General features: G+C 43.1%; 1 protein-coding gene across 1 annotated transcript; it reads right to left on the minus strand.

Moving 5' to 3' along the window:
• Window positions 1-4,302: 4,302 nt before the first annotated feature.
• On the minus strand, window positions 4,303-19,036 carry CPNE1 (copine I). The gene is made up of 15 exons (XM_009587582.1): window positions 18,907-19,036; window positions 18,171-18,350; window positions 17,331-17,405; window positions 17,016-17,087; window positions 16,259-16,342; window positions 15,758-15,847; window positions 11,825-11,923; window positions 10,529-10,615; window positions 10,374-10,433; window positions 9,795-9,928; window positions 9,099-9,153; window positions 8,969-9,020; window positions 7,432-7,565; window positions 5,435-5,671; window positions 4,303-4,654 (listed from the first exon to the last, which is right to left on the minus strand). The coding sequence occupies exons 1-15, from the start codon at window positions 19,033-19,035 to the stop codon at window positions 4,538-4,540; spliced, it is 1,605 nt and encodes a 534-aa protein (XP_009585877.1). The 5' UTR covers window position 19,036; the 3' UTR covers window positions 4,303-4,537.
• Between the last annotated feature and the right edge of the window lie 41 nt (window positions 19,037-19,077).

Here is a 19,077-nt window from a genome sequence, read left to right on the forward strand (position 1 = left end):
TGACGACGCAGAGGCCTGCTGGAGACAGGGAGCGCAGTGGTGGGCACTCTCCCTTCCCAGGCTGGGAAAGGAAGGAGAAGGGAAAATTACACGGCCACGCTTCAGGGCAGGCCTGATGCCCTGGGGCGGACAGGGGCTTCCAAAGCTGGGACTGGAGGACGCCAGCCTGAGCACTGCAGCGAGGACAGGAGCCTGGCTCTGCTCCCTCCCAGCCCTGCAGCTTCTCCAGCACAAAATCACAGTTTCTGTAGTTAAAAGCCTCCAAAGCAAACAGAGGGAGGGTGGGGAAGGGAAGCCAGCCAAGCCGGCTCATGGCCCTCTGATTAGGAAGGTTGGGCTCCCCTGACGGGAGGAAACTGTGCTTGGAAACTGTGCTCAGCAGCCCCTGCTCACCTCCTGCCTACCCTGCACAGGAGCACGCTAACACAAGGGACCAGAGGAGCTCAGCTGGTGTAGGTGGGACGCCAGAGCTGCAGGACAGAGACAAGCAATGAAATCCACAGATGGAGGGATAGGAGCTCCAGCTGCTCCGTAGGGGCTGGCACCAGCCCCTCACAGCAGTGAGGGTGCAGGAGGGAGACCTGGGGCACATCATGCCAGGAGCCAGCTGTGCTCACAGCTGCACTCACCAGCTTGGCCTGAACCAGCTCATCTCACCTGCACAAGAACGGGTAAGAGAGAGATGCCAGAGCCCTTCTGGAGCACAGATTTAGGCCAGATTAAAGTGATCGTACAAATCATGAGCTCAGCAGGATTTGGAAAGCACTTCTTCCTCCTGGGGGTCTGGCTCTCCCACTCACTGCCCAGCACCAACCACCTGCATCCATGCATGCCGTTACAGGGCTCCTTGCAGCAGGCCAGGTGGCTAATCCAGCTCCGCAAACACAGAGGAGTTAATCATGCCTATGTAATGCCAGGCTGCTTCAAAGCAAGCCCTGCGGTTATTCCCTCTATTTTCCTCTTACACAAAAGCTTCCTGGAGCGCCAGGGAAGCAGCACCGGTGGCGCTGGAAACAAGCCACAGTGGGGACCAATGCCACTTCACAGTGCAGCAATGAAACATAGCAGGCTGGCAGCACTCAGCACCACTTTTGTGAATCCAAATGAGGGAGCCGATCAGTTTAGGGCAGCACAGAAAGCTCAGTGCACTGACCCCACACCCATTCATGGCTGGAGCGGGGCAAAGGGTGCAATTTAGGCTGTTTAATGAGACATTCAGACCACCAAAGTATGCTGCTGATGGGTGGATCCACCATTTGCTCAAAGCTGATCAAAAGCCGTCATCTCCCAGTGGAGTTTGTATGGCTTCCTCAAACACCCGGAGCAGTCCCATCACTTGCATTCACCTGAAGATGGTGCCTCGGTTTTGGTGAAACAGTCCCTGGGGGAACCAAACATTTTAGACCCCATACTTGGGCCCTTAGCCCAACAAGCTGTCTGGGCAAAAAACGGGGGGGGAGCATTATCTCCCATAGAGGAGGGAGCTCAGGTAGCATGGCGTAGTCTGGCATGAAATATCACCAGTATTTATTGCCAAGTGTCCTAGAAGCAAAACAAACCCTCCCTGATGAGCTCCCATGTGCAATAGCTTTTGATTTATACAAAGCCCCAAGGCTGAAATACCTTTGGGGACTGCAAGTACAAGGGTGCTTGCTCAATCTCGGCCAAGGCCACGGTAAAGAGACTTCTGGGGTGTTCCCCGTACTTACTGTGGAGATAAAGCAAGAACGCGATCTGGGATGATGGAGAGCATGCACCAGCACTGGGCAAGAACAGCACATTCTCCTGAGGAAGAAAACCTGAGCTCAAACCTACCTAAAGCGACAACCAAGCCATAAATCTGCATTCCAGCTATACCCAGGGCAGCACAAGGCAAGAGACATACCTCCCAGCAGCTGTCTCCACTGCCTCTAAAACCAGGAGCCCTGGGGAGACTCAAGAATGAGAGAAAACAGGCAAAACTGTGCCATACCGAAAGACCCTCCCATGACTTTTCACCTGGGCCCACACCCGTGCAGCTCTCATATTAAGTGACAACCACGGGACTTGTTTACCTTTGCTTGTTCACATTTCAGCCACTTACCTGCGGGTAAACAGTATGTCCTCCAAATTCTCCTCTGCTTCCGCAGGCGGAAGAACTTCCTCAGGCCTGCCTCTACCCCATCTTGGCCTCTTCCTCCCCAAAACAGGGAAGGTCTCTCCTACCATCAATGAGTCCAGTACCTGGAGACACCTCGGCTAGCTACAGAACAGTGACTCCACTCCCCATAGCCAGTGCAGAGGGATGGTGGATTCGCTCTCTTCCTTTTGAGTGGGAACTGGCAGAGGTTTAAAAACGAGAGGTGAAATGGATTTCCCACTATGCATTCTCTTGTCTCAGAGCTCATCTTCTGCCCCTGAAGGGTGGAACAAAGGAAAGTCCCAACGTGCCTCTGACGTCTTGCCAAAGAAACCATTCATTCATTGAAGCCAAGCACTACACACTGCCACCGGTATTTCTTGGTCCAAACAAGGGATTGGTGAGCCTTCAGAACTACTGTTGTAAATATCCTTTAAAGAACACTTGATTAAAAAGAAAAAAAAAAAGATACAAGCAAACCAAAGGCTGGTTTTTGTGTATCTGTAACATAGGGAAGAAGAGGTCTGCCTACAGGTTGTAAGCAGCTGAAAACATGAGTAAAGGATGCTCTCAACCACAGTGCAGTTTCTCAGAGAAGACTTGGCAGTTTTCCTCCCTCTCTTCCACACTTCTAACACATTTTAGTTTAGGCAGCCGCTCAAGAAGAGAGGTTGCTTGGTTTCCTTCTAGAATCTAAGTGCAAGAAAATTGGGTGCTGCAGGCTAGATGATGGAGTATTTCAGGAAAGACAGCCCAGCTTTCTCTAGAAGCTGTCTGCTGCCTGTGGAACCTGGGAGAACACATCACGGTCAAAACTAGGTTTGAATAAAAAGCTAGCACAAATTCATCTTTGCTCAGCAGTGGTCCTAGACCCACGGCCCTTCAAACACAACCTACATACTAGTTTGGTGGCAGATACCATTCAGAACGACCAGTCTAGTTGAAGATGTGGATTCGAACCCAGGTTCTGCTTTCACACAGGTTTGTAACCTACCACTTTCATAGGCTGAATCACCAGGGCAGTCTTCCAATATATTCTCACCATTTCCTGGTTTACCTGGTAGAGCAGGCAAGTTCTTTCATAATTTCACAGTAAAGAAACAGCTCATCTTACTGCAGAATAGGGCTGCAAGATATACATTCAGCAGTCTTAGTGATTAACAGGTAACAAAACTAATGATGATGGACAACTTGCTCTGCTTTTGCAGCTGATCACACTCAACCTAGGCTAACTCAGAATCACCACCAGGCTAGTACTATAGCAAAGACCTTCCATAAACCAAAACATCCACATTGCTGGAAAACAAAAGGAAAAGCCCAGAACGGAAATAAGAGTCCAGACGTTATATAAGTCAAAGCAGATTATTTATTTATGAAACTGAAAGTGATGACCACTTGTAGTGCGATGACAAGCCCAAGTTTCTGTATCTCTATTTTGAAATGAACTATCAACTCCCGTCTCTCAAAAGAATTGTGCTTTGCTATCACGTGCCTGTTCTACAGTCCCCAGACCACATAATACACACTTCACACTTCTGAGGACAAGGAAGCACCTCTTTGGAGTTCCACAGATAGTTAGTTACTTCATTTCGTAACTTCTGTGACAGAAAGAAATCACTCAAAGCATCTTTATTTCAATGCTTCCAGTTGCTGGATTTTGAAAGTCACATTAATGTGACTCAATAATCCCACCCCATCCCCCGATTAATTAATGATTAATTCTCATTAATCCCCCCACAAATATGCAAAGTGCAGTGTTCTTAAATTGCAACAATGGCTCCAAGCAAGAGGCCATCACAGAAGCAATTATTGCTAATAGAAAAACATGATTAAAAAAAAGATTGCAAGGTATGGTCACTGAAATTTAAAAATAAACCTCTACATATAAAAATAGACTGGCACTTTATGAAGGCACAACAGGAACTACCTCAGGCATCCAACCAACAGACTTTGGTACCAACAAGTACAGAAGGGTCCCCATTCCCAAGGCAGCTTGATGGAAGAAGAAAAACCAATCAAGGAACGTATGATAAGTATCATTACAGTAAACACAACTGCAATACTTCTACCAAACTCAGCATTGAAGCAGTGCTGCGTGAGCAGCTCGGTGCACATGTCCACGCTGATACCAAGCAGCAGACGGGCCTTGTCAAGCAATGATGCGTGATATGATGTGTCACTGTTGCAAGGTGGAAAACCAACAAGTTCTATTTTTCTGTGACAAAAACTGCCAGCAGTTGTGTTTTTTCCATATTTACATTCCTTCCAGTTAGGAACAGGAAAGATCAAAGATACAGAGCACAAGCAGGTAAGAGAATTAGTGTGAATTTCAAGACACTGAGCACCCACAAGGGAGAGTGTGGGTGCAGACAGCTCTCTTCACCCCAGTGATACAGGTGGCCAGAGTCAGGCTGCAATCTACATCGTCTTTATTGCCGGTGGTTTCACAGGTGGCCATCCCTGCCATTTATAGTACGACACCAGCTGCTTAGGCACTTCGGCCAGAACCATCTGGGAAAGAGCTTCCCGGGGAGCCTGCAAGAACAGGGAGAATAAATCAGAAATACTGCAGAGAAAGCATTTATCAGCCCAGGGACAAACTCTCTTACAGAATTCAGAGTGCAGCCCCTACCGGCCATGTCTCACTCCCTGTTTCAAGAATTGCTAGCTGCAGTTTTAGGAGCACTTCCAGCCAGTCTCAGTGACCACTGCTGATGAGAATCACTTGTTCCCACCTCAAGCCCAGGCTCGCACAGCCTTTATATGGCCCTGATCTGGGTGGGAAACTGCCCCAGCCACCAGCAATTGCTCTTATTTTGGGTTTTCATTGGATGCCACTCATCAACCCAATTCACTGTGCAACGTGCATGAATGCTAGTGCCAACAGTGGAAGTAGGGAGGAGCTGGGGAATGACAGAAATGCTTTCAACAGCAGGGAAGACTTATCTCAGCTTAAATCACTCATGGGACTTGACATCAGAGACTGACAATATGATCTCAGTTCCTTGCCTAAATGTTTGCATCCCAGAAGAGAAAACATCTCCTTTACTCCTTTAACTTTACAATAGCTAAGAGACAGTATACTAAATCAATGATACAACAAGAGCTCTTTAAGAAAAGCTGCAAGAGAGCTGCAACAAGGCACGCAGTTTCAAATACAGAAGCAAACATTTCAACTCTCACTAGGAACAAGCAGCTTGGACAGAACTTTGAGCATGCAGCTTGCTGCCTTGTCTAGACCCATGCTCATTTTTTTGATGTAATAACTGCATATGTACTGGCAACTGGACTCTTCTGAAGTTAAAGGCAACTTACATTTTTGAACTGTCGGAAAGGCACAAACTGGACAATGTCTCGTGCAGCTGGCTCTCCTGTCAGGGACTTCAGGACACCGTTGTCTCCGTCAAGGAACTCCATTGCTTTGAAATCAGCTTCACCAACTCCAACAATAATGATGGACATCGGCAGCTTGGAGGCATTAACAATTGCTTGCCTAGTTTGGTCCAGATCAGTGATCTCTCCATCTGTGATGATCAGCAAGATAAAATATTGCTGAAAAACATTAGAAACCATGTTAGGGAGTTCAACACGAAAGCTCACATAATGGAGCAATTTCTTACTCTAAGAAAGAAATCAGATGGTGCTGTGGATAAGACAAAACTAGAACATTAAAGAAACTTTGTTTATTCCCATTTTTTCATATGCATAAGACTTTCATTGTGCACTTCAGATGTCCTCTGTACTAGAAAAAATATAGAGGCTTAAATTCAATTCATAAAGAACAATTGTAACAATTGGCAGATGAGCAAAGTACTACTAAATCAACAAAGCTGCATATAAAATTCACTGATGGATGCTGCTTTACTCACTGACATCTCAAAAAGGCTAAAATTTAATATTTAATATTCCTAGAGTGTAACTCAGAGTCTTCTTTTTTAGTTACCAATAATTTAAATTATAAGTATTAGAAATCTCAAAATACAGCAGTGACAAATGTCATGACACAAAGACACAGAGATAACAAAAGGGGAAGAATACAAGAGCTTTTCTAGAAAGAAAAAACCGCCTCAAACCAACAGATTAACATGGTAAAGTGTTTAAAATTTCCTTCCTTTTCCAGAGGCTAAGGTTTAGTACCTGGTTCTGAAATGAGCAACCACTGTTTTATGGCAGCTATCTACAGACTTAAAATGAAAATAAAAAATGAGATACACACACAATGAAAATAAAAGAAAACTGAACTTCCAATTCCAAAATCCAGTTAACACAAGTTTTACTATGGTTGTACCCCATTACTGACAGATCCTTTGTTTAAATAGTTAGTTTTTCATCTGTAAGAAAAAGTGGAGATATTTAAAATATAAAGAGAAATAAGAAGATTCCCCCAAGTGTTGGGAAGGCTAAAAAATACCCTCAGAAATGTAAGAAATGCATCTCCCTAGACCAAGCACCTCACAGTGTAGGAAGTGTATTCAACGTACACACAAACATAACTAGAACCAAAAATACTGACACAGCTAGACCATAAAGCAAGTATCAGAGTGTACATCAAAATTCCTTCTGATTCGTCTGTCAAAATGCAATCAATTAAACCTATCAGGAAATAGGAGTCCTTCATCCTTAAGCAAAAGGAATGAAGTTTAAAGAAACAGAGTTGAATTTTAACAGCAGCCATGGCCACGCAAGCACACAAATGAGACATGCAACACAACTGTAGGGTAGCATGGATGCTCTGCAATGCAATTAGCATACTGATGTAACAGTTCTCAGACTCCTTTGTCAATCTGGCCCTCTAGATACCCTGATTCTGCATGCCATCATGGTGGGACAGGTAGTTGAGCCCTCTGATATTTTTCTTGGAGGCAGTCTTTTGTGTACATTCTTGAGAGCAAAATTGTTTGAAATAAAATATATAGAGCCCCTCTATACTGTATGCATTCCCTTCAGGTGACGGAGCTTGGCAAGAGAGGTTAGAGCGAGGCAACTGCTGACAGAGTTCAACTGGTCTAAAAGCCAGCACAGCACCCCTCTATATTTCAATAGTAAGTACAATGCCAGCAAACTATGAAAAGGAGAAATAAATATTACTTGAGCAATGGAAACTAATGTCAATGTCTAACAAGTACAGGTTCATATCAATATGTACCAAGAGAGTACCAACAGCCTCTCTGTAGGCTGGTAGGAGAGGACCAAACTTGGGATCCTAAGGAAGGAAGACAACATCACCTTACCATTCCATTCTATCCTATCATGAACATGGAAAACAGAAACATCAACCCAACGCAGATCCATAGGAAAGGAGATGCACTCACTGAAGCAGTTCCTTGTTGTGCTGAGTGTGCTGCAAACCTTGCCACATGGTTTATAATAGGAGAGAAATTGGTTGGCCCATAGAGTTGGATCTGAGGAAGGATCTGGCGGTAGGCATCCACGATTCCTTGGATCCCTGTAACGCAAGGAAGGCAAGCTGCCACAAGAGCCTCACAACTTCTCCAGTAATTATTTTATAAGCATTACTAAATAGTACGGCAAAAGGATAATAACTCTCACACAGCTGTGAACTCCTAAAGGACAAATAAGCAGCAGGATAACAGCAAATATACAAAGCACAGGGCTGAAACCAGTGGACACCTGCAGAGACAGGATTTGCAGATTTCTCCCCCATTTTACATTCTTCACATTACTCGCTGTGCCTCTAACATCACAAAGCTCATGGAAGTTGCAGGAAAAATAATCTAGTGAAGGCACGCTGATGACTATGTTTACCTTGTTCTTTCTACCTTGTCATCCAATTTGTCTTGTTTAATTGCTTATAGTCTAATTTATCCACAACAAGGTCAGAAGCTCTCTGGAACAGTAACTTTTTATTTTCCTTGCATGAAACTTAGACAATGATCCCTGATTCAGGATTCAAACATTTCTGTAACAGAAATAGCAATCCCTAAGCTTTTTCCTATGCAAGCAGCTTTTCTCAGGTTAACTAAACAAAATTTTTTAAAAAGTCCAATTTTAAATGGTGCATATTCTTCTATGGATCCATCTAAATTGGCCTATTCCTGGCTTGTATCAATGTAGCTTCATTTGCCACTGCATGCATTTTCCATCATGCAGGTTTTAGTGCGGTAACTCTCAAAACTACTGCACAGGGACTCTTAAAGAGCAAAGACACAGATCCCAATGAGGCAGACAATGCCAAACTGACAGAGGAAATGCTTGGATTTTAACACTGAATCTCAGATTCCACTTTTTGTTGGCCTTAGACCACAGAGAAAAACTGAACCAAGTTAAAAATCCTTGTTCAAGAACAATTCTGTGTCACTGCATGCTGAGAGAGTTCTTAGTCCTAAAAGGTCATAATCCAGCTTAGAGAGCAGACATTAAAAACAGCTGAAACAACCTCCATTAAAGATGGCAGCTATAAAGCGAATAAGCTTTTAAGACAATGCTTTAAAAGATAACATTCAAACATATACACATTGCTGATGAAGTAACGATGGTCTCTAACAGCCTCAACAGATGGTCGCTCTGGAAGCATGACTAGCACAGGAACATTGCTGATCTGAATTGCACTGGACTGAGATAACATACCAGAAGTAACCAAGTTGCAGCAACAAAAATTTCAGCACAGGCTAACAATCAAATTAAATCTAAACCCCTTCACTGGAGCTTACGTAGACCACACAGAAGTCTGCATCAACACACATCCACTCTTGTCAGCATCCAGGTGAGAGTAAATCTAGTTTGCTGCATGTCTTGGTGCTGCATCTGTTTTTCACCAGTTATAAAAGAAATACAACACTTCAAACATCTGTCCCTCTCAGTGAAATATTAATAAAGAGGTGTCCTCACCTTGACAAAAAGGGTTGCTGGGGTTGAAGTTCAAAGCAAACTCATGAGATACCTAGGAAAGGGGACACTGCAAAGAGTTACGGAATGCAGACACAGACAGAATAACTGCCCAGCGTTGTGAAGGCCCTACCTGCCAGCTAGGAGGAACCTGAGCTCCAAACCCAAACGCAGGAAACAGTTTGTCCCTGGAGAGAAAGGGCAACAACAAGAAATGAGAAAGAGCAATTCTTTAATAACTCGCTATTTTGTTTTATTCCCAGAAAGCAGCTGGAGACCAAGGTTCAATTCCTGCCACAAGGAACGGGTACACCATCTAGTTCCCCATGGCCAGCCACCAGTTACCCAAGGGTTGCAGGCTTGTGCTCGAGTTTCAGAATTTCTTTCAGTGCAGCACCCCACAGGACTCTCAGGAGATTTCCAAGTAGCAAGAGAAAAGCCAACCCAACAGCCTGGCTGAAGGACAGAGCTGACAAACATGTTCCCGTTGAATCAAACAGGGCGTTCATGTTTGAAATGCACCATCAGCCACGAGAGATTAGTGACCAGCTAAAGCAGCATTACAGAGTAACCCAGGGCCATGAAAGGGCAGACCTGGAGGGACATATCAAGCAAATATGACAAAGTACAAAGGGCTGCCACTGCCCCCGCTGGCAGTCACAGAAGCAGGAGGAAGCAGTAGCAGCTCCTGAAGGGATCTCCCAAGGAAACGTAGCACCTCAGTCATTCAAACACTACAGCTCTGGAACAAGCTATCAGCCTTGGTCACTGACACCTGCTGAGACACATTTTTGATGAGGTGGCTAGATCACTTAAGTTCATTACATACGTGTCATAATCCTGGACTACACTTCCCACACTCCAGATGGCAATCAGGTACTCATTTATCCCATCTGGGCTGATGTAGTGAAGAGAATCTGGTGACTTGGGATCTCCGTTGGAGCCAGTGAAGTCTACACCCACCTAATTAGTCAAGATGATGACAGCAAGTCACTGATGCATCACCACAAGCAAATGAGAAGAACTAACCATACCCAGAAACAGAGTGTTAGTCCAGGCCCACATAGCCCCCTTCCTCCCAGGCACGCAGGCAGCCCCATACAGGGACAGGCAAACAAGCCTGCGTACCTTTTCCCACTGGGGTACATACATGTTTAAGAAGTAGTACTCCTTTCCACTGATAGACTGAACCGATTTTTCAAAAAAAGTTTAAGAAACTCTAGTTCCATTAAAGTTGCTACTTGATCACAAAAAGTAAAAATATAATATAATTTGGTTTTTGCAGTCTTCATCACCGCAAATTCACACAGCATTTGCAGTCATTCACACTGCAAATAAAAGTACTAATCACAACCTCATTGCTCTTGTCCTGTCATCTACCAAGATGTGCAGTGGGGAAACAACTCACTGTAAAGTTAATCTGGCAGCCTCCCATGACGTAGTCCAGAAACGAATATTCTGTCTCAATCTAGAGCAGACAGACAGTGTTACTCCTCCCCACAACAACAGATTTCATTACAATCAGAAAATAAAAAAGCCAAAACCCAACAAAAATCTTCCTACCTTGCAGGATTTTATCCTAATAATGCCAGAGTTTTTGTAGCTCTTTTTCTTTTGTTTTTTCTCAGGATGAATGCATTCAAATTCCACCTACAGAAAGCAAGCATGCAAGAAGCAAGTTCCAAAATATCTGCATTTACAGCAGGGCAAATTATTGAAACAGAATGGTGTCAGACATCACACAATTTCAGAGTTACCCAAATATGTGGCAGAATTCTGAAACTTAATTTTAAAAATGTTTGCAACTACTTTGGCTGCTATCTGGCGAGTTAAATGGGATACTTTTGCTACTGGGCAAAACAGCGCTGGGCAAAACACAAGGAAAGACCTCAGAAAAGTCTCTCTCCTCAACAATGTAACTGTTATTCTCTATGCAATCATGGAACAGTGTCATTGTATCAGAGGGAAAAAAGTCGATCACAAATACAAGCATTTCTCTTAACATAATCAGGTTCTTTTTCCGTTAAGGGAAGGCAATACACTCAAACAGAAGATAAGGAGGCAAAACCTCGGGGTGGGGGAGGCCAAAAAAGCCTAGGTGGCAGGCTCCCAGTGGCGGTGTTTCACTGCTTTGTTTCACTCGCATTAGTTCTGATTTCATATGGGCTAGGGAAAAAGACAAGAGGCTTCCACCAGCTTTAGGATTACAACCACAGAAATCAAGTTGGCTGGCAATTGGAAGCAGTCCTTGGCTACGTCCTGTGTGCAGATTTACTTGTCTGAATTCAGACAAGACATCTCCATGAGAACGAGAGTTCAGGTTTTCACTGCAGACAATAGAGAGAAACAGGCACCACCAGCAAATGATTGAACTTATCCTAAACTGAATGCCCAAGACAAGGTAAGAAGAGCACCCCTTGGAAGCACTGCTTCTCTCCATTATCTAGAAAGGTGACCAGAGTGCTTGTGAGGGCAACCAGCTCAAGCACAAACGTTATCTGAGACAAGCCCTACCTCTGGACTTGTCTGTTAAAGCATGAACAAGCCCTTTCATTTCCACTTGACTCAGCAGAGGCAAAAGCAAGCTGAACTGCTGGGAAAAGTGGCTGGCGGTCAGCAGACAACAGGCTCAAGGAAGTCTTTAGGAATATGAACGGTAATGGTACCCAAGGAAAACAGAGCAATATAATTCCCACACCAGGTTTTATTACTCCCAGATGTTGGCTTAGTAATACAAAGATACAGAGAGAAAAATTCACTTCTGGAGGCGACAACTAAGACTGTATCTCTGACGTCAATATTAAAAAGGGTTTGTGAAAGGCTGAATTATGGACTAAGCAGAGGACTGAGAAAGCTCACCGGAGAGCCGTCACCCGCTTTCTGCAGCTGAGTCAGGTTAGTTTCAAAAGTGCCTATCAAGTCATGTGACCCGTCGCTGTCGTGATCTGCACACTGTACCTGAAAGGGAAGAGAGAGCAAGCAATGGGCAAGTGTACTGCACTAGGGAGAACAGCAGCTGCTCACCACGTGATCTCCTGCTTCCGACAGCTTTGCAGCGATGCTAGCGAACTCCCCTATCGCATCTGAACTGGTGGTGTCATCCGTATCACTAACTGAAATCTGATAGTAAGCGAGACACCCAGAGTGAATCTCACAAAAAGGAAGATGTTCAATTGCTCACCCATTTAAGTATGCACAGTGAAAGTTTTAATTAAAAGCTTTCCCCAGGTTAAACACAAGAGATTAACACAAACAAACAAAAAACCACAAAAACCCCCAACATTTCACAGCCCAGATGTATAAATGCGAGATCATTCAGGACAAGATATGCAACTGGGGTAATGGGAACAAGCAATTAAAAGTTTGTTGTCTAAGCACTTTCTGAATATACTCTTTTCTTCTGCTCAGCAATAGCATCAATTTACAAAGAAATTGCCATTCCCACAGAGCACTGTCTGTCTTTTTCTGCATCTTATACCAATCAATTATAAATACTTAATTAATAACCAGTCATGTTTAAATCAGCATGAAAGCTTCAGAACTAGATAATGCAAAAGAGCAATGCATTTAAAAATACAAATATGCTAATAACTATGGCTTAGAGCAAACACTGTAAGACATATATTGTCAATAGCTCCCCACAAAATCAGCTATGAGGAGCATTTATAACATGCACAATACACACGACTGCCGAACACAAGTAATTCCAGAAGCGGTCAATCAAGTTTGTGAACAGCTGCTTCCTCCCCTGTTGAAGTTCACATGCTACACAGATTTAAAAGCTCTCTCTTTCCGAGATCTGCCTTTAGTAATCAAGGAACTGATGTTACTCCAGTATAAACCACAGTGACAGCTTTCTCCTCAGGACGAAGGGACAAGATGAACCCATGGGTAACACCTCGATAAGGATGTCAAATTCAATGGCTAGATATCTGAATTTGAGACAGGGTTCTTCTAGGACTACTTTGATCCACTAGGGATCTGCCACTGGTATGAGTGGGAAACCTGGACAAAAAGCCGAGTGAATTATGGCCTAATGTAGCCACCTAAATGGGAAGCACCGTGTCATCCTTCAGTCTCTTAATGGGAAAACAAGATCACCTTAGAGACTGTGCTCCCCTTCTCCCCTTGTATCCTTCCCAACCCACCGCCTTTCCACTCCTCTCTTCTGCACGCTCCACCATGAAGCAACTCCCACCCTCCTGCCTGAATCCACTCCACCTCTCTCAACAACTCTGATGTTTAAACACCACCCAAAAGCAACCGGATTATGCCAGGGAGGCCAACGAAGAAGGCTCTCATGCAGAAGCCAGGGTGCAGACTCCCGGTGCAGGGTCTCCTTTGCACCAATACACCTGGAGAGCTGCAGAGAATTCAGCAGCTGCCACCTCCACGCACCTCCTCTCCCCTCCTGCTTGCTCCCGCTCCCACTCTCAACCACGCCAATAAAATTGTATCCAGGACCAGTTTCGTTATTAGTTCACAGCATGATACGGCTTAAAACAAACCTCTTTTTGCAAGGGTTTTCTAAAACTGGCCAAGATTCACTGTATGCAGCCCAAAGCATGATGCTGCTGCAAACAAAATCCTACCAGCAATACTGCAGGACACTGTATATAGTTATTTACTGATGAATTGTTTCTTTGCAAATGAACTATCCAATATTCATTACGAGCCTTGGAATACAGTCAGCGGGTAAAAGGCCCCTTTCATCTCCAGGAGGACCTTTCAAAATTCAGAGAAAATGGATTTGCCTTTATGTATATGTCACCAAATACATGGACTGGCAGCTTTAGTCCCAATACCAACACCCACAAATTTCACATTTGCTATTTCCATTTAAATAACTATGGGGGAGAGATGCTACTTTCATTTGCCCCTATTTTTAACAAAACTGTCAAGATTAGGCTGTGTCACAAATCTGAGCTGTTCTTAACACAGAACAAGGAGAACATCACTCTGCATCACAATGAAGAAAGAATTACCAAAATATTAGGTAGCATCGTTAATTTGATCAAAAGATTTATGTTCACGCACGTATTCAGTACACAATCCTCATACATAGCTGGCAAAGCTGACGTTTAGGGGACGCACCAAAATGGCTGTTTCCACTGTGCTGAAGTACAAGCAGTTCTCCCTTCACTGACTACCGTTATTTCGCATGTAATTGTTCCTACATAAATTTTTTGAAGCCTCAAACAAGAGGTTCAGAGCAGCAAATACCAGATGAAACACCAATGCAATATTATATTCTCTAGTGAAGAACTAAGAAACTGCTGCCTGTCAGCCTGGATTCCCCTATCTGACTGACTTCCCTAACCTGTTAAGTACAAGAACAGTACAATCCTTTTTCACAGCTGCATTGTGAAACTTAATAGATTATTTGCACATGCATCGAGAATTTTGGCTGAAAAGAACTAACAGCAAAAATCTATCCTTTTTTAAGAAGCAGGTCACTCCAAAGTGAATTCTAAAGCACAGAAAGCTTCCAGAAAACAAACAAACAAAAACCCCCAAAACAAACCAAACAAACAAACCAAAAGCAAAAAAAACCCCAAACAAACAAAACAAAAAAAGAATCCAACCACACAAATCTTTTTGGAGTATAGCAAATATAGCCTCATGTAATAGGATGTGTAAACCATGCCATCTCGAATCAGTTTTGACAAATGATAATATGCATCTCCTTGCCATCTCCTTTCCACATTTGCTGCTTACTTTTGGACCAAGAGGACTTCTTTCTGACCCAAGACTGTTGATTCCCCAACAATAAAAGCTCATGAACACCACTTACAACATTGCCACGTATCAACAAGCCCAGCACACCTGAACATTCATTTCCAGGTTAATAATCTCAGTAACTCTTTGGACCTGTCATGCTGCACAAATAAAAACATTAGCATGCACGCTTTTTACTAAATCTTTCAGATTGAACTTCCAGCATGAGATTTCTTCACAGACAGGATGAGGCAGGAAAATTCTGCAAATGGAGTTGGATAAGCAGAGAGAGACTATACTTACACAGAACTATCTATGGATTTAAATGCCTTTACATTATCAACGTATTGCTTAGAACAGAAATTAACAAATTAATTTGCTAACAGATTTTCTTTTGTAGAAATGTATTAAAAGATGTAATTGTTCTGCTACCACTTCCATAAGCCAGGAGCAGCGAGAATTAATCATCATATAAAAGACCACAAGGAATTGCATTTCTGACTCAAAACCAAATTTCTAGTTGGAACAGATTGAAAAGGAGTTGGGACAAGCCTGCCAGTCTCATGAACGGATGAATCTGACAGATGTCAGCCCTCTCTATGTCAGTATCCTAAAGCACTCAAACTTGTCCAACATATATGAGCTTCTCGGTTAACTTAGAAACAGTGCTAGAAAGCCACAATTCAAAAAACAAACAAACAAAAAACCCAAAAAAAACCACAACAAACAAAAAACAACAACAACAACAAAAACACCACCAAAAAAATCCCCACCAAAACCCAATCTGAAACCCTGGCCAGAATAGTGGAAAACTCAGTTATAATTCTTCTTATGATTAATCATTATAAAGTGTGTCACTTCTGCATTTCCTGACTTCTCAATTTGATAACTCATGATGTTTTAATACAGACTTCATACTTAATAGACATATAATCACTTATCTGCCACACTACTATTCTAGAAAGGCCATCTAAAAATTTAAATATGACTAGACAACCTGATAACTCATAGTTAACATCAACAGAGATTGGACTACTTATAACAACAAACAAAGAGAATTTCTGAAGGTTGTACCTTGATAGATTTATTAAAATCTCCACCACAGAACGTCTGCAAGGGAACACTGAACTTCCTCCAGCATGGATTTAAGTTGTTCTTAATCACCTTAAAAAAATTACAGCATATCATGTGAGGGATGCGGTGTGCAAGTCACTAAGAAACACAACATGAGGGTTCTGCACGGCTGTCTAAGAACAGACTCAGTCAGTTCAACCCTGACATGCACTGACGGCCACGCAAAAGCTCTCTAAGAAATAGAAGGTTGAAGTTCAGGGTTAAATTTTAGAGCCAAGCCAACGTAACAGCTCATCACCACTGAAAGGAGGAGAGTCCTGCCACTCTTCTCACTTGGTGCATGGTTGGACTCTTCACTGAGCCAGCTTAATCCAGTCCCCAGGCAGCAAATAAACAATTTTCTGCCAGGTCAGTGTAATTTTCATTGCAGAACTGGTGCAAAGCATGACCAGGAGTGGGACTCCCACTTTCAGTAGGAGTAACTTAGCATAGAAATACTACCTCTGATCTGTACGCCAGCTGCCACGTTCCAGCATCACTCTGCTTGTAAAACTCCAAAAATGGATCCGATTTACCTAAGAAATCCTGCAAACAAAAACCCAACAGAAGTAATCAGCCTCCTATATTTTACACAGATGAGAGAAGAGCTGGCTAATCAGTACGCAATACTTCAAACAAAGCACAAAGTCAAATAAACTATACATTTGTTTTCCTCGCTTTTATTTTACTTTTCTCTTTTAAACTGCTGCACTTTCTAAGTTATCAGAATTTATCAATTCTGATTCCAAGACCGCCTCATCAGACCGTTTTTGTCACCATAAATCATGTCACTTTGCTGACTGAGCAACGAGATCACTAAATCCCTGGAACGGTCTTTGGCTTAAAATAACATCAAGGCAGCATACCTAAATTTCCACTTTTTCTTCCTTAATAACATTACAGAAAGCTCAGTTCGCAGCTACAATATTCATCAGAGACAATTACGTAGTTGAACTGTATTAATATACAGAATATTCCAAAGCCAAAATAATCCCGCAAAACCTAAACCTGGCAGTTGAGTTTCTGGTTTGACATCGTGGTTTTCAATATGAAATTATGTCTCCAGTTTACTTCACTGTAAGTAACGAAACACAGTGAGCCTTTTTTCATACACAGATTACCTAGCTTAGTTGAATGTCTGCAAGTACAGAGAGATTCCTGGCCAAAAGGCACTAACTGTAAATATCGCAAAAGCATGCAATACAATTTCAAAAAATACCTTTTTGTCCAAGTTTCGGGCTTCAATTTCCAAGAACACAACCCTGGTATCTTTAATCTCCTCTGCTGAGATCTGTGCCACAGAAATTGGAAAAAAAAAAAAATAGATAGATAAATAAATAAATAAATTAAACAAGAAACCTCAGAGTTTTATTCATACCATGTCCATGAAAGAAACTGTAGTTACAAATATCTATCTTTCCTGTACATGTGTAGCATTTGAAGATACACTGACAGAAAACCAGAAATGTTACTTTGTCTCAGACAACACATGAAAGAATGAGAAACCATTTTTTCCACACAAAAACCTTATTACCGTAATGGTGCCCTTTCCTGCTGGCTTTCCCTGCTTCAATTCCAGTGGTCGCGTGAACACTGAGCTGGACACAACCTAAGGTTAAAAGACAAATAATATAAATATCAAGTTAGACAAAGAGCAAAGAATTACTCTTGAGGAGCAAAATTTTCAAACTGTCCTAAAAGATCTAAAAGGATTTAAATGCATTTCCAACAGTGACAGCCATCAGAGTTTGTGTTCCTGAATGGCTGAACAGTCTGAAAATTATCTTCTCTCATTATCCACAAAACAGTACCCACTACCATGTCTCCAAACTTAACTTTAGCCTCCTATTTTTGCTACCCTTGAGACACAAGATGCATTTTCATCACGAGTAGCAAAAAAGCTATGGAAAATCAGAAAAGACTATTTAATTTATCGAGTCTTTCTTTACTAACATAAACCCCATTTTTCTTCTCCTGCTTGCTATACAAACCCCTCCTCAGGAAATGAAAATAGAATCTCAAATAAGCCTTATTTCCCCAAATTTACTGCCTGATGATCACTTCGTGCAAAGGAAACTCCATTGGAGCTCTCCAAGCACCATGCCTTCCTTACTCCCAGACTGCCTTTAGTGCTACAAGCGCCTCCTAAGTTAAGCAATTAATGGCAAACGTATTATTTCTAACCTTCACTTTGTGATTGACACTGATTTTTATAACTACATTCAATAGTAATGCCAACTAACCTGTTCAACAAGATGTTTTCAAATTTGAATGTGTCAAAGCCTTTGATAAAGCAGTCTTTCACCCCATTTTTCGTAATAAACCCAACGCTTGCTGCTACTTTGTAAATCACTTAACACACCTCTACACGTACCTGTCCCAGCGTGCATTCAATCCCTCCGAGGTAGTCATCGTCATTTAAATCAAAGGACTTGTTATCGATATCATACATGCCGAATTTCAGCTTCTGCACTTTCTCAAAGTAGTAGTCCACAATCAGTTTCTTGCAGAATTCAGGGTTTTGGCAGTTCTTGATCTTCTCTGTGCGATCCAGCTGCACAAACACGGAAGCAAAGCCGTTGATGACGAGTAAGAACCATGCTTTCTCCCCCCTAGCGTTTAATCTGTGCCCCTGGGCCTCTGTGCTGGTTGAACACAAGCACCAGAACACATGCACCCCGGACTGTGCTTCATGCTTGGTGATGAACCAGGCCACTGCCGCCAGGCTGACCGACGGCTCACCAGGAAACGAAATTGCATGCGATAATAAACACTACTGTACGGGAAAATTCTGAAAGTTAGGGATAAAAAGGCTGGTGAAACACTGTATTCTGGACTGCGTGCTCTGGGGTAAAGGAAAGAGGACAGGCCATACCGTAACAGGCAAACGAATGTCCTGATGCAACTCTAAGCAAATGTATGAGCAATTAATGAAACTATGAACGTAAAACTCCAAACAGAGTTTAAGTGTGGGCATCGGGGATGCTGATTGAATGCAAATCTGAATTAAACGTATCGTGCACCCGCTAGGAAAACCAACGGGATGGAAACGGGGAAAACCCGGCGTGTTTGCACCCGACGGCAAAGCGGGGGCTGACGGCCGCCCTTACCTCAACCCACTGGCCGCCGCCCACATCCTGGAGCAAGACGCAGAGGGGATCCGAGCGGGAGCCCAGGTCCCTGTCGAGGAGGCTCCGGCAGGACACGGACAGCTCCACCCTGGACACGCACCCGGCCATCTGCGGGCAGAGCAGAGGGTCAGACCGCCCGCCCGGGCCGCC

Source organism: Fulmarus glacialis, unplaced genomic scaffold, assembly GCF_000690835.1.
Source record: "Fulmarus glacialis isolate BGI_N327 unplaced genomic scaffold, ASM69083v1 scaffold26951, whole genome shotgun sequence".
NCBI lineage: Eukaryota > Metazoa > Chordata > Aves > Procellariiformes > Procellariidae > Fulmarus > Fulmarus glacialis.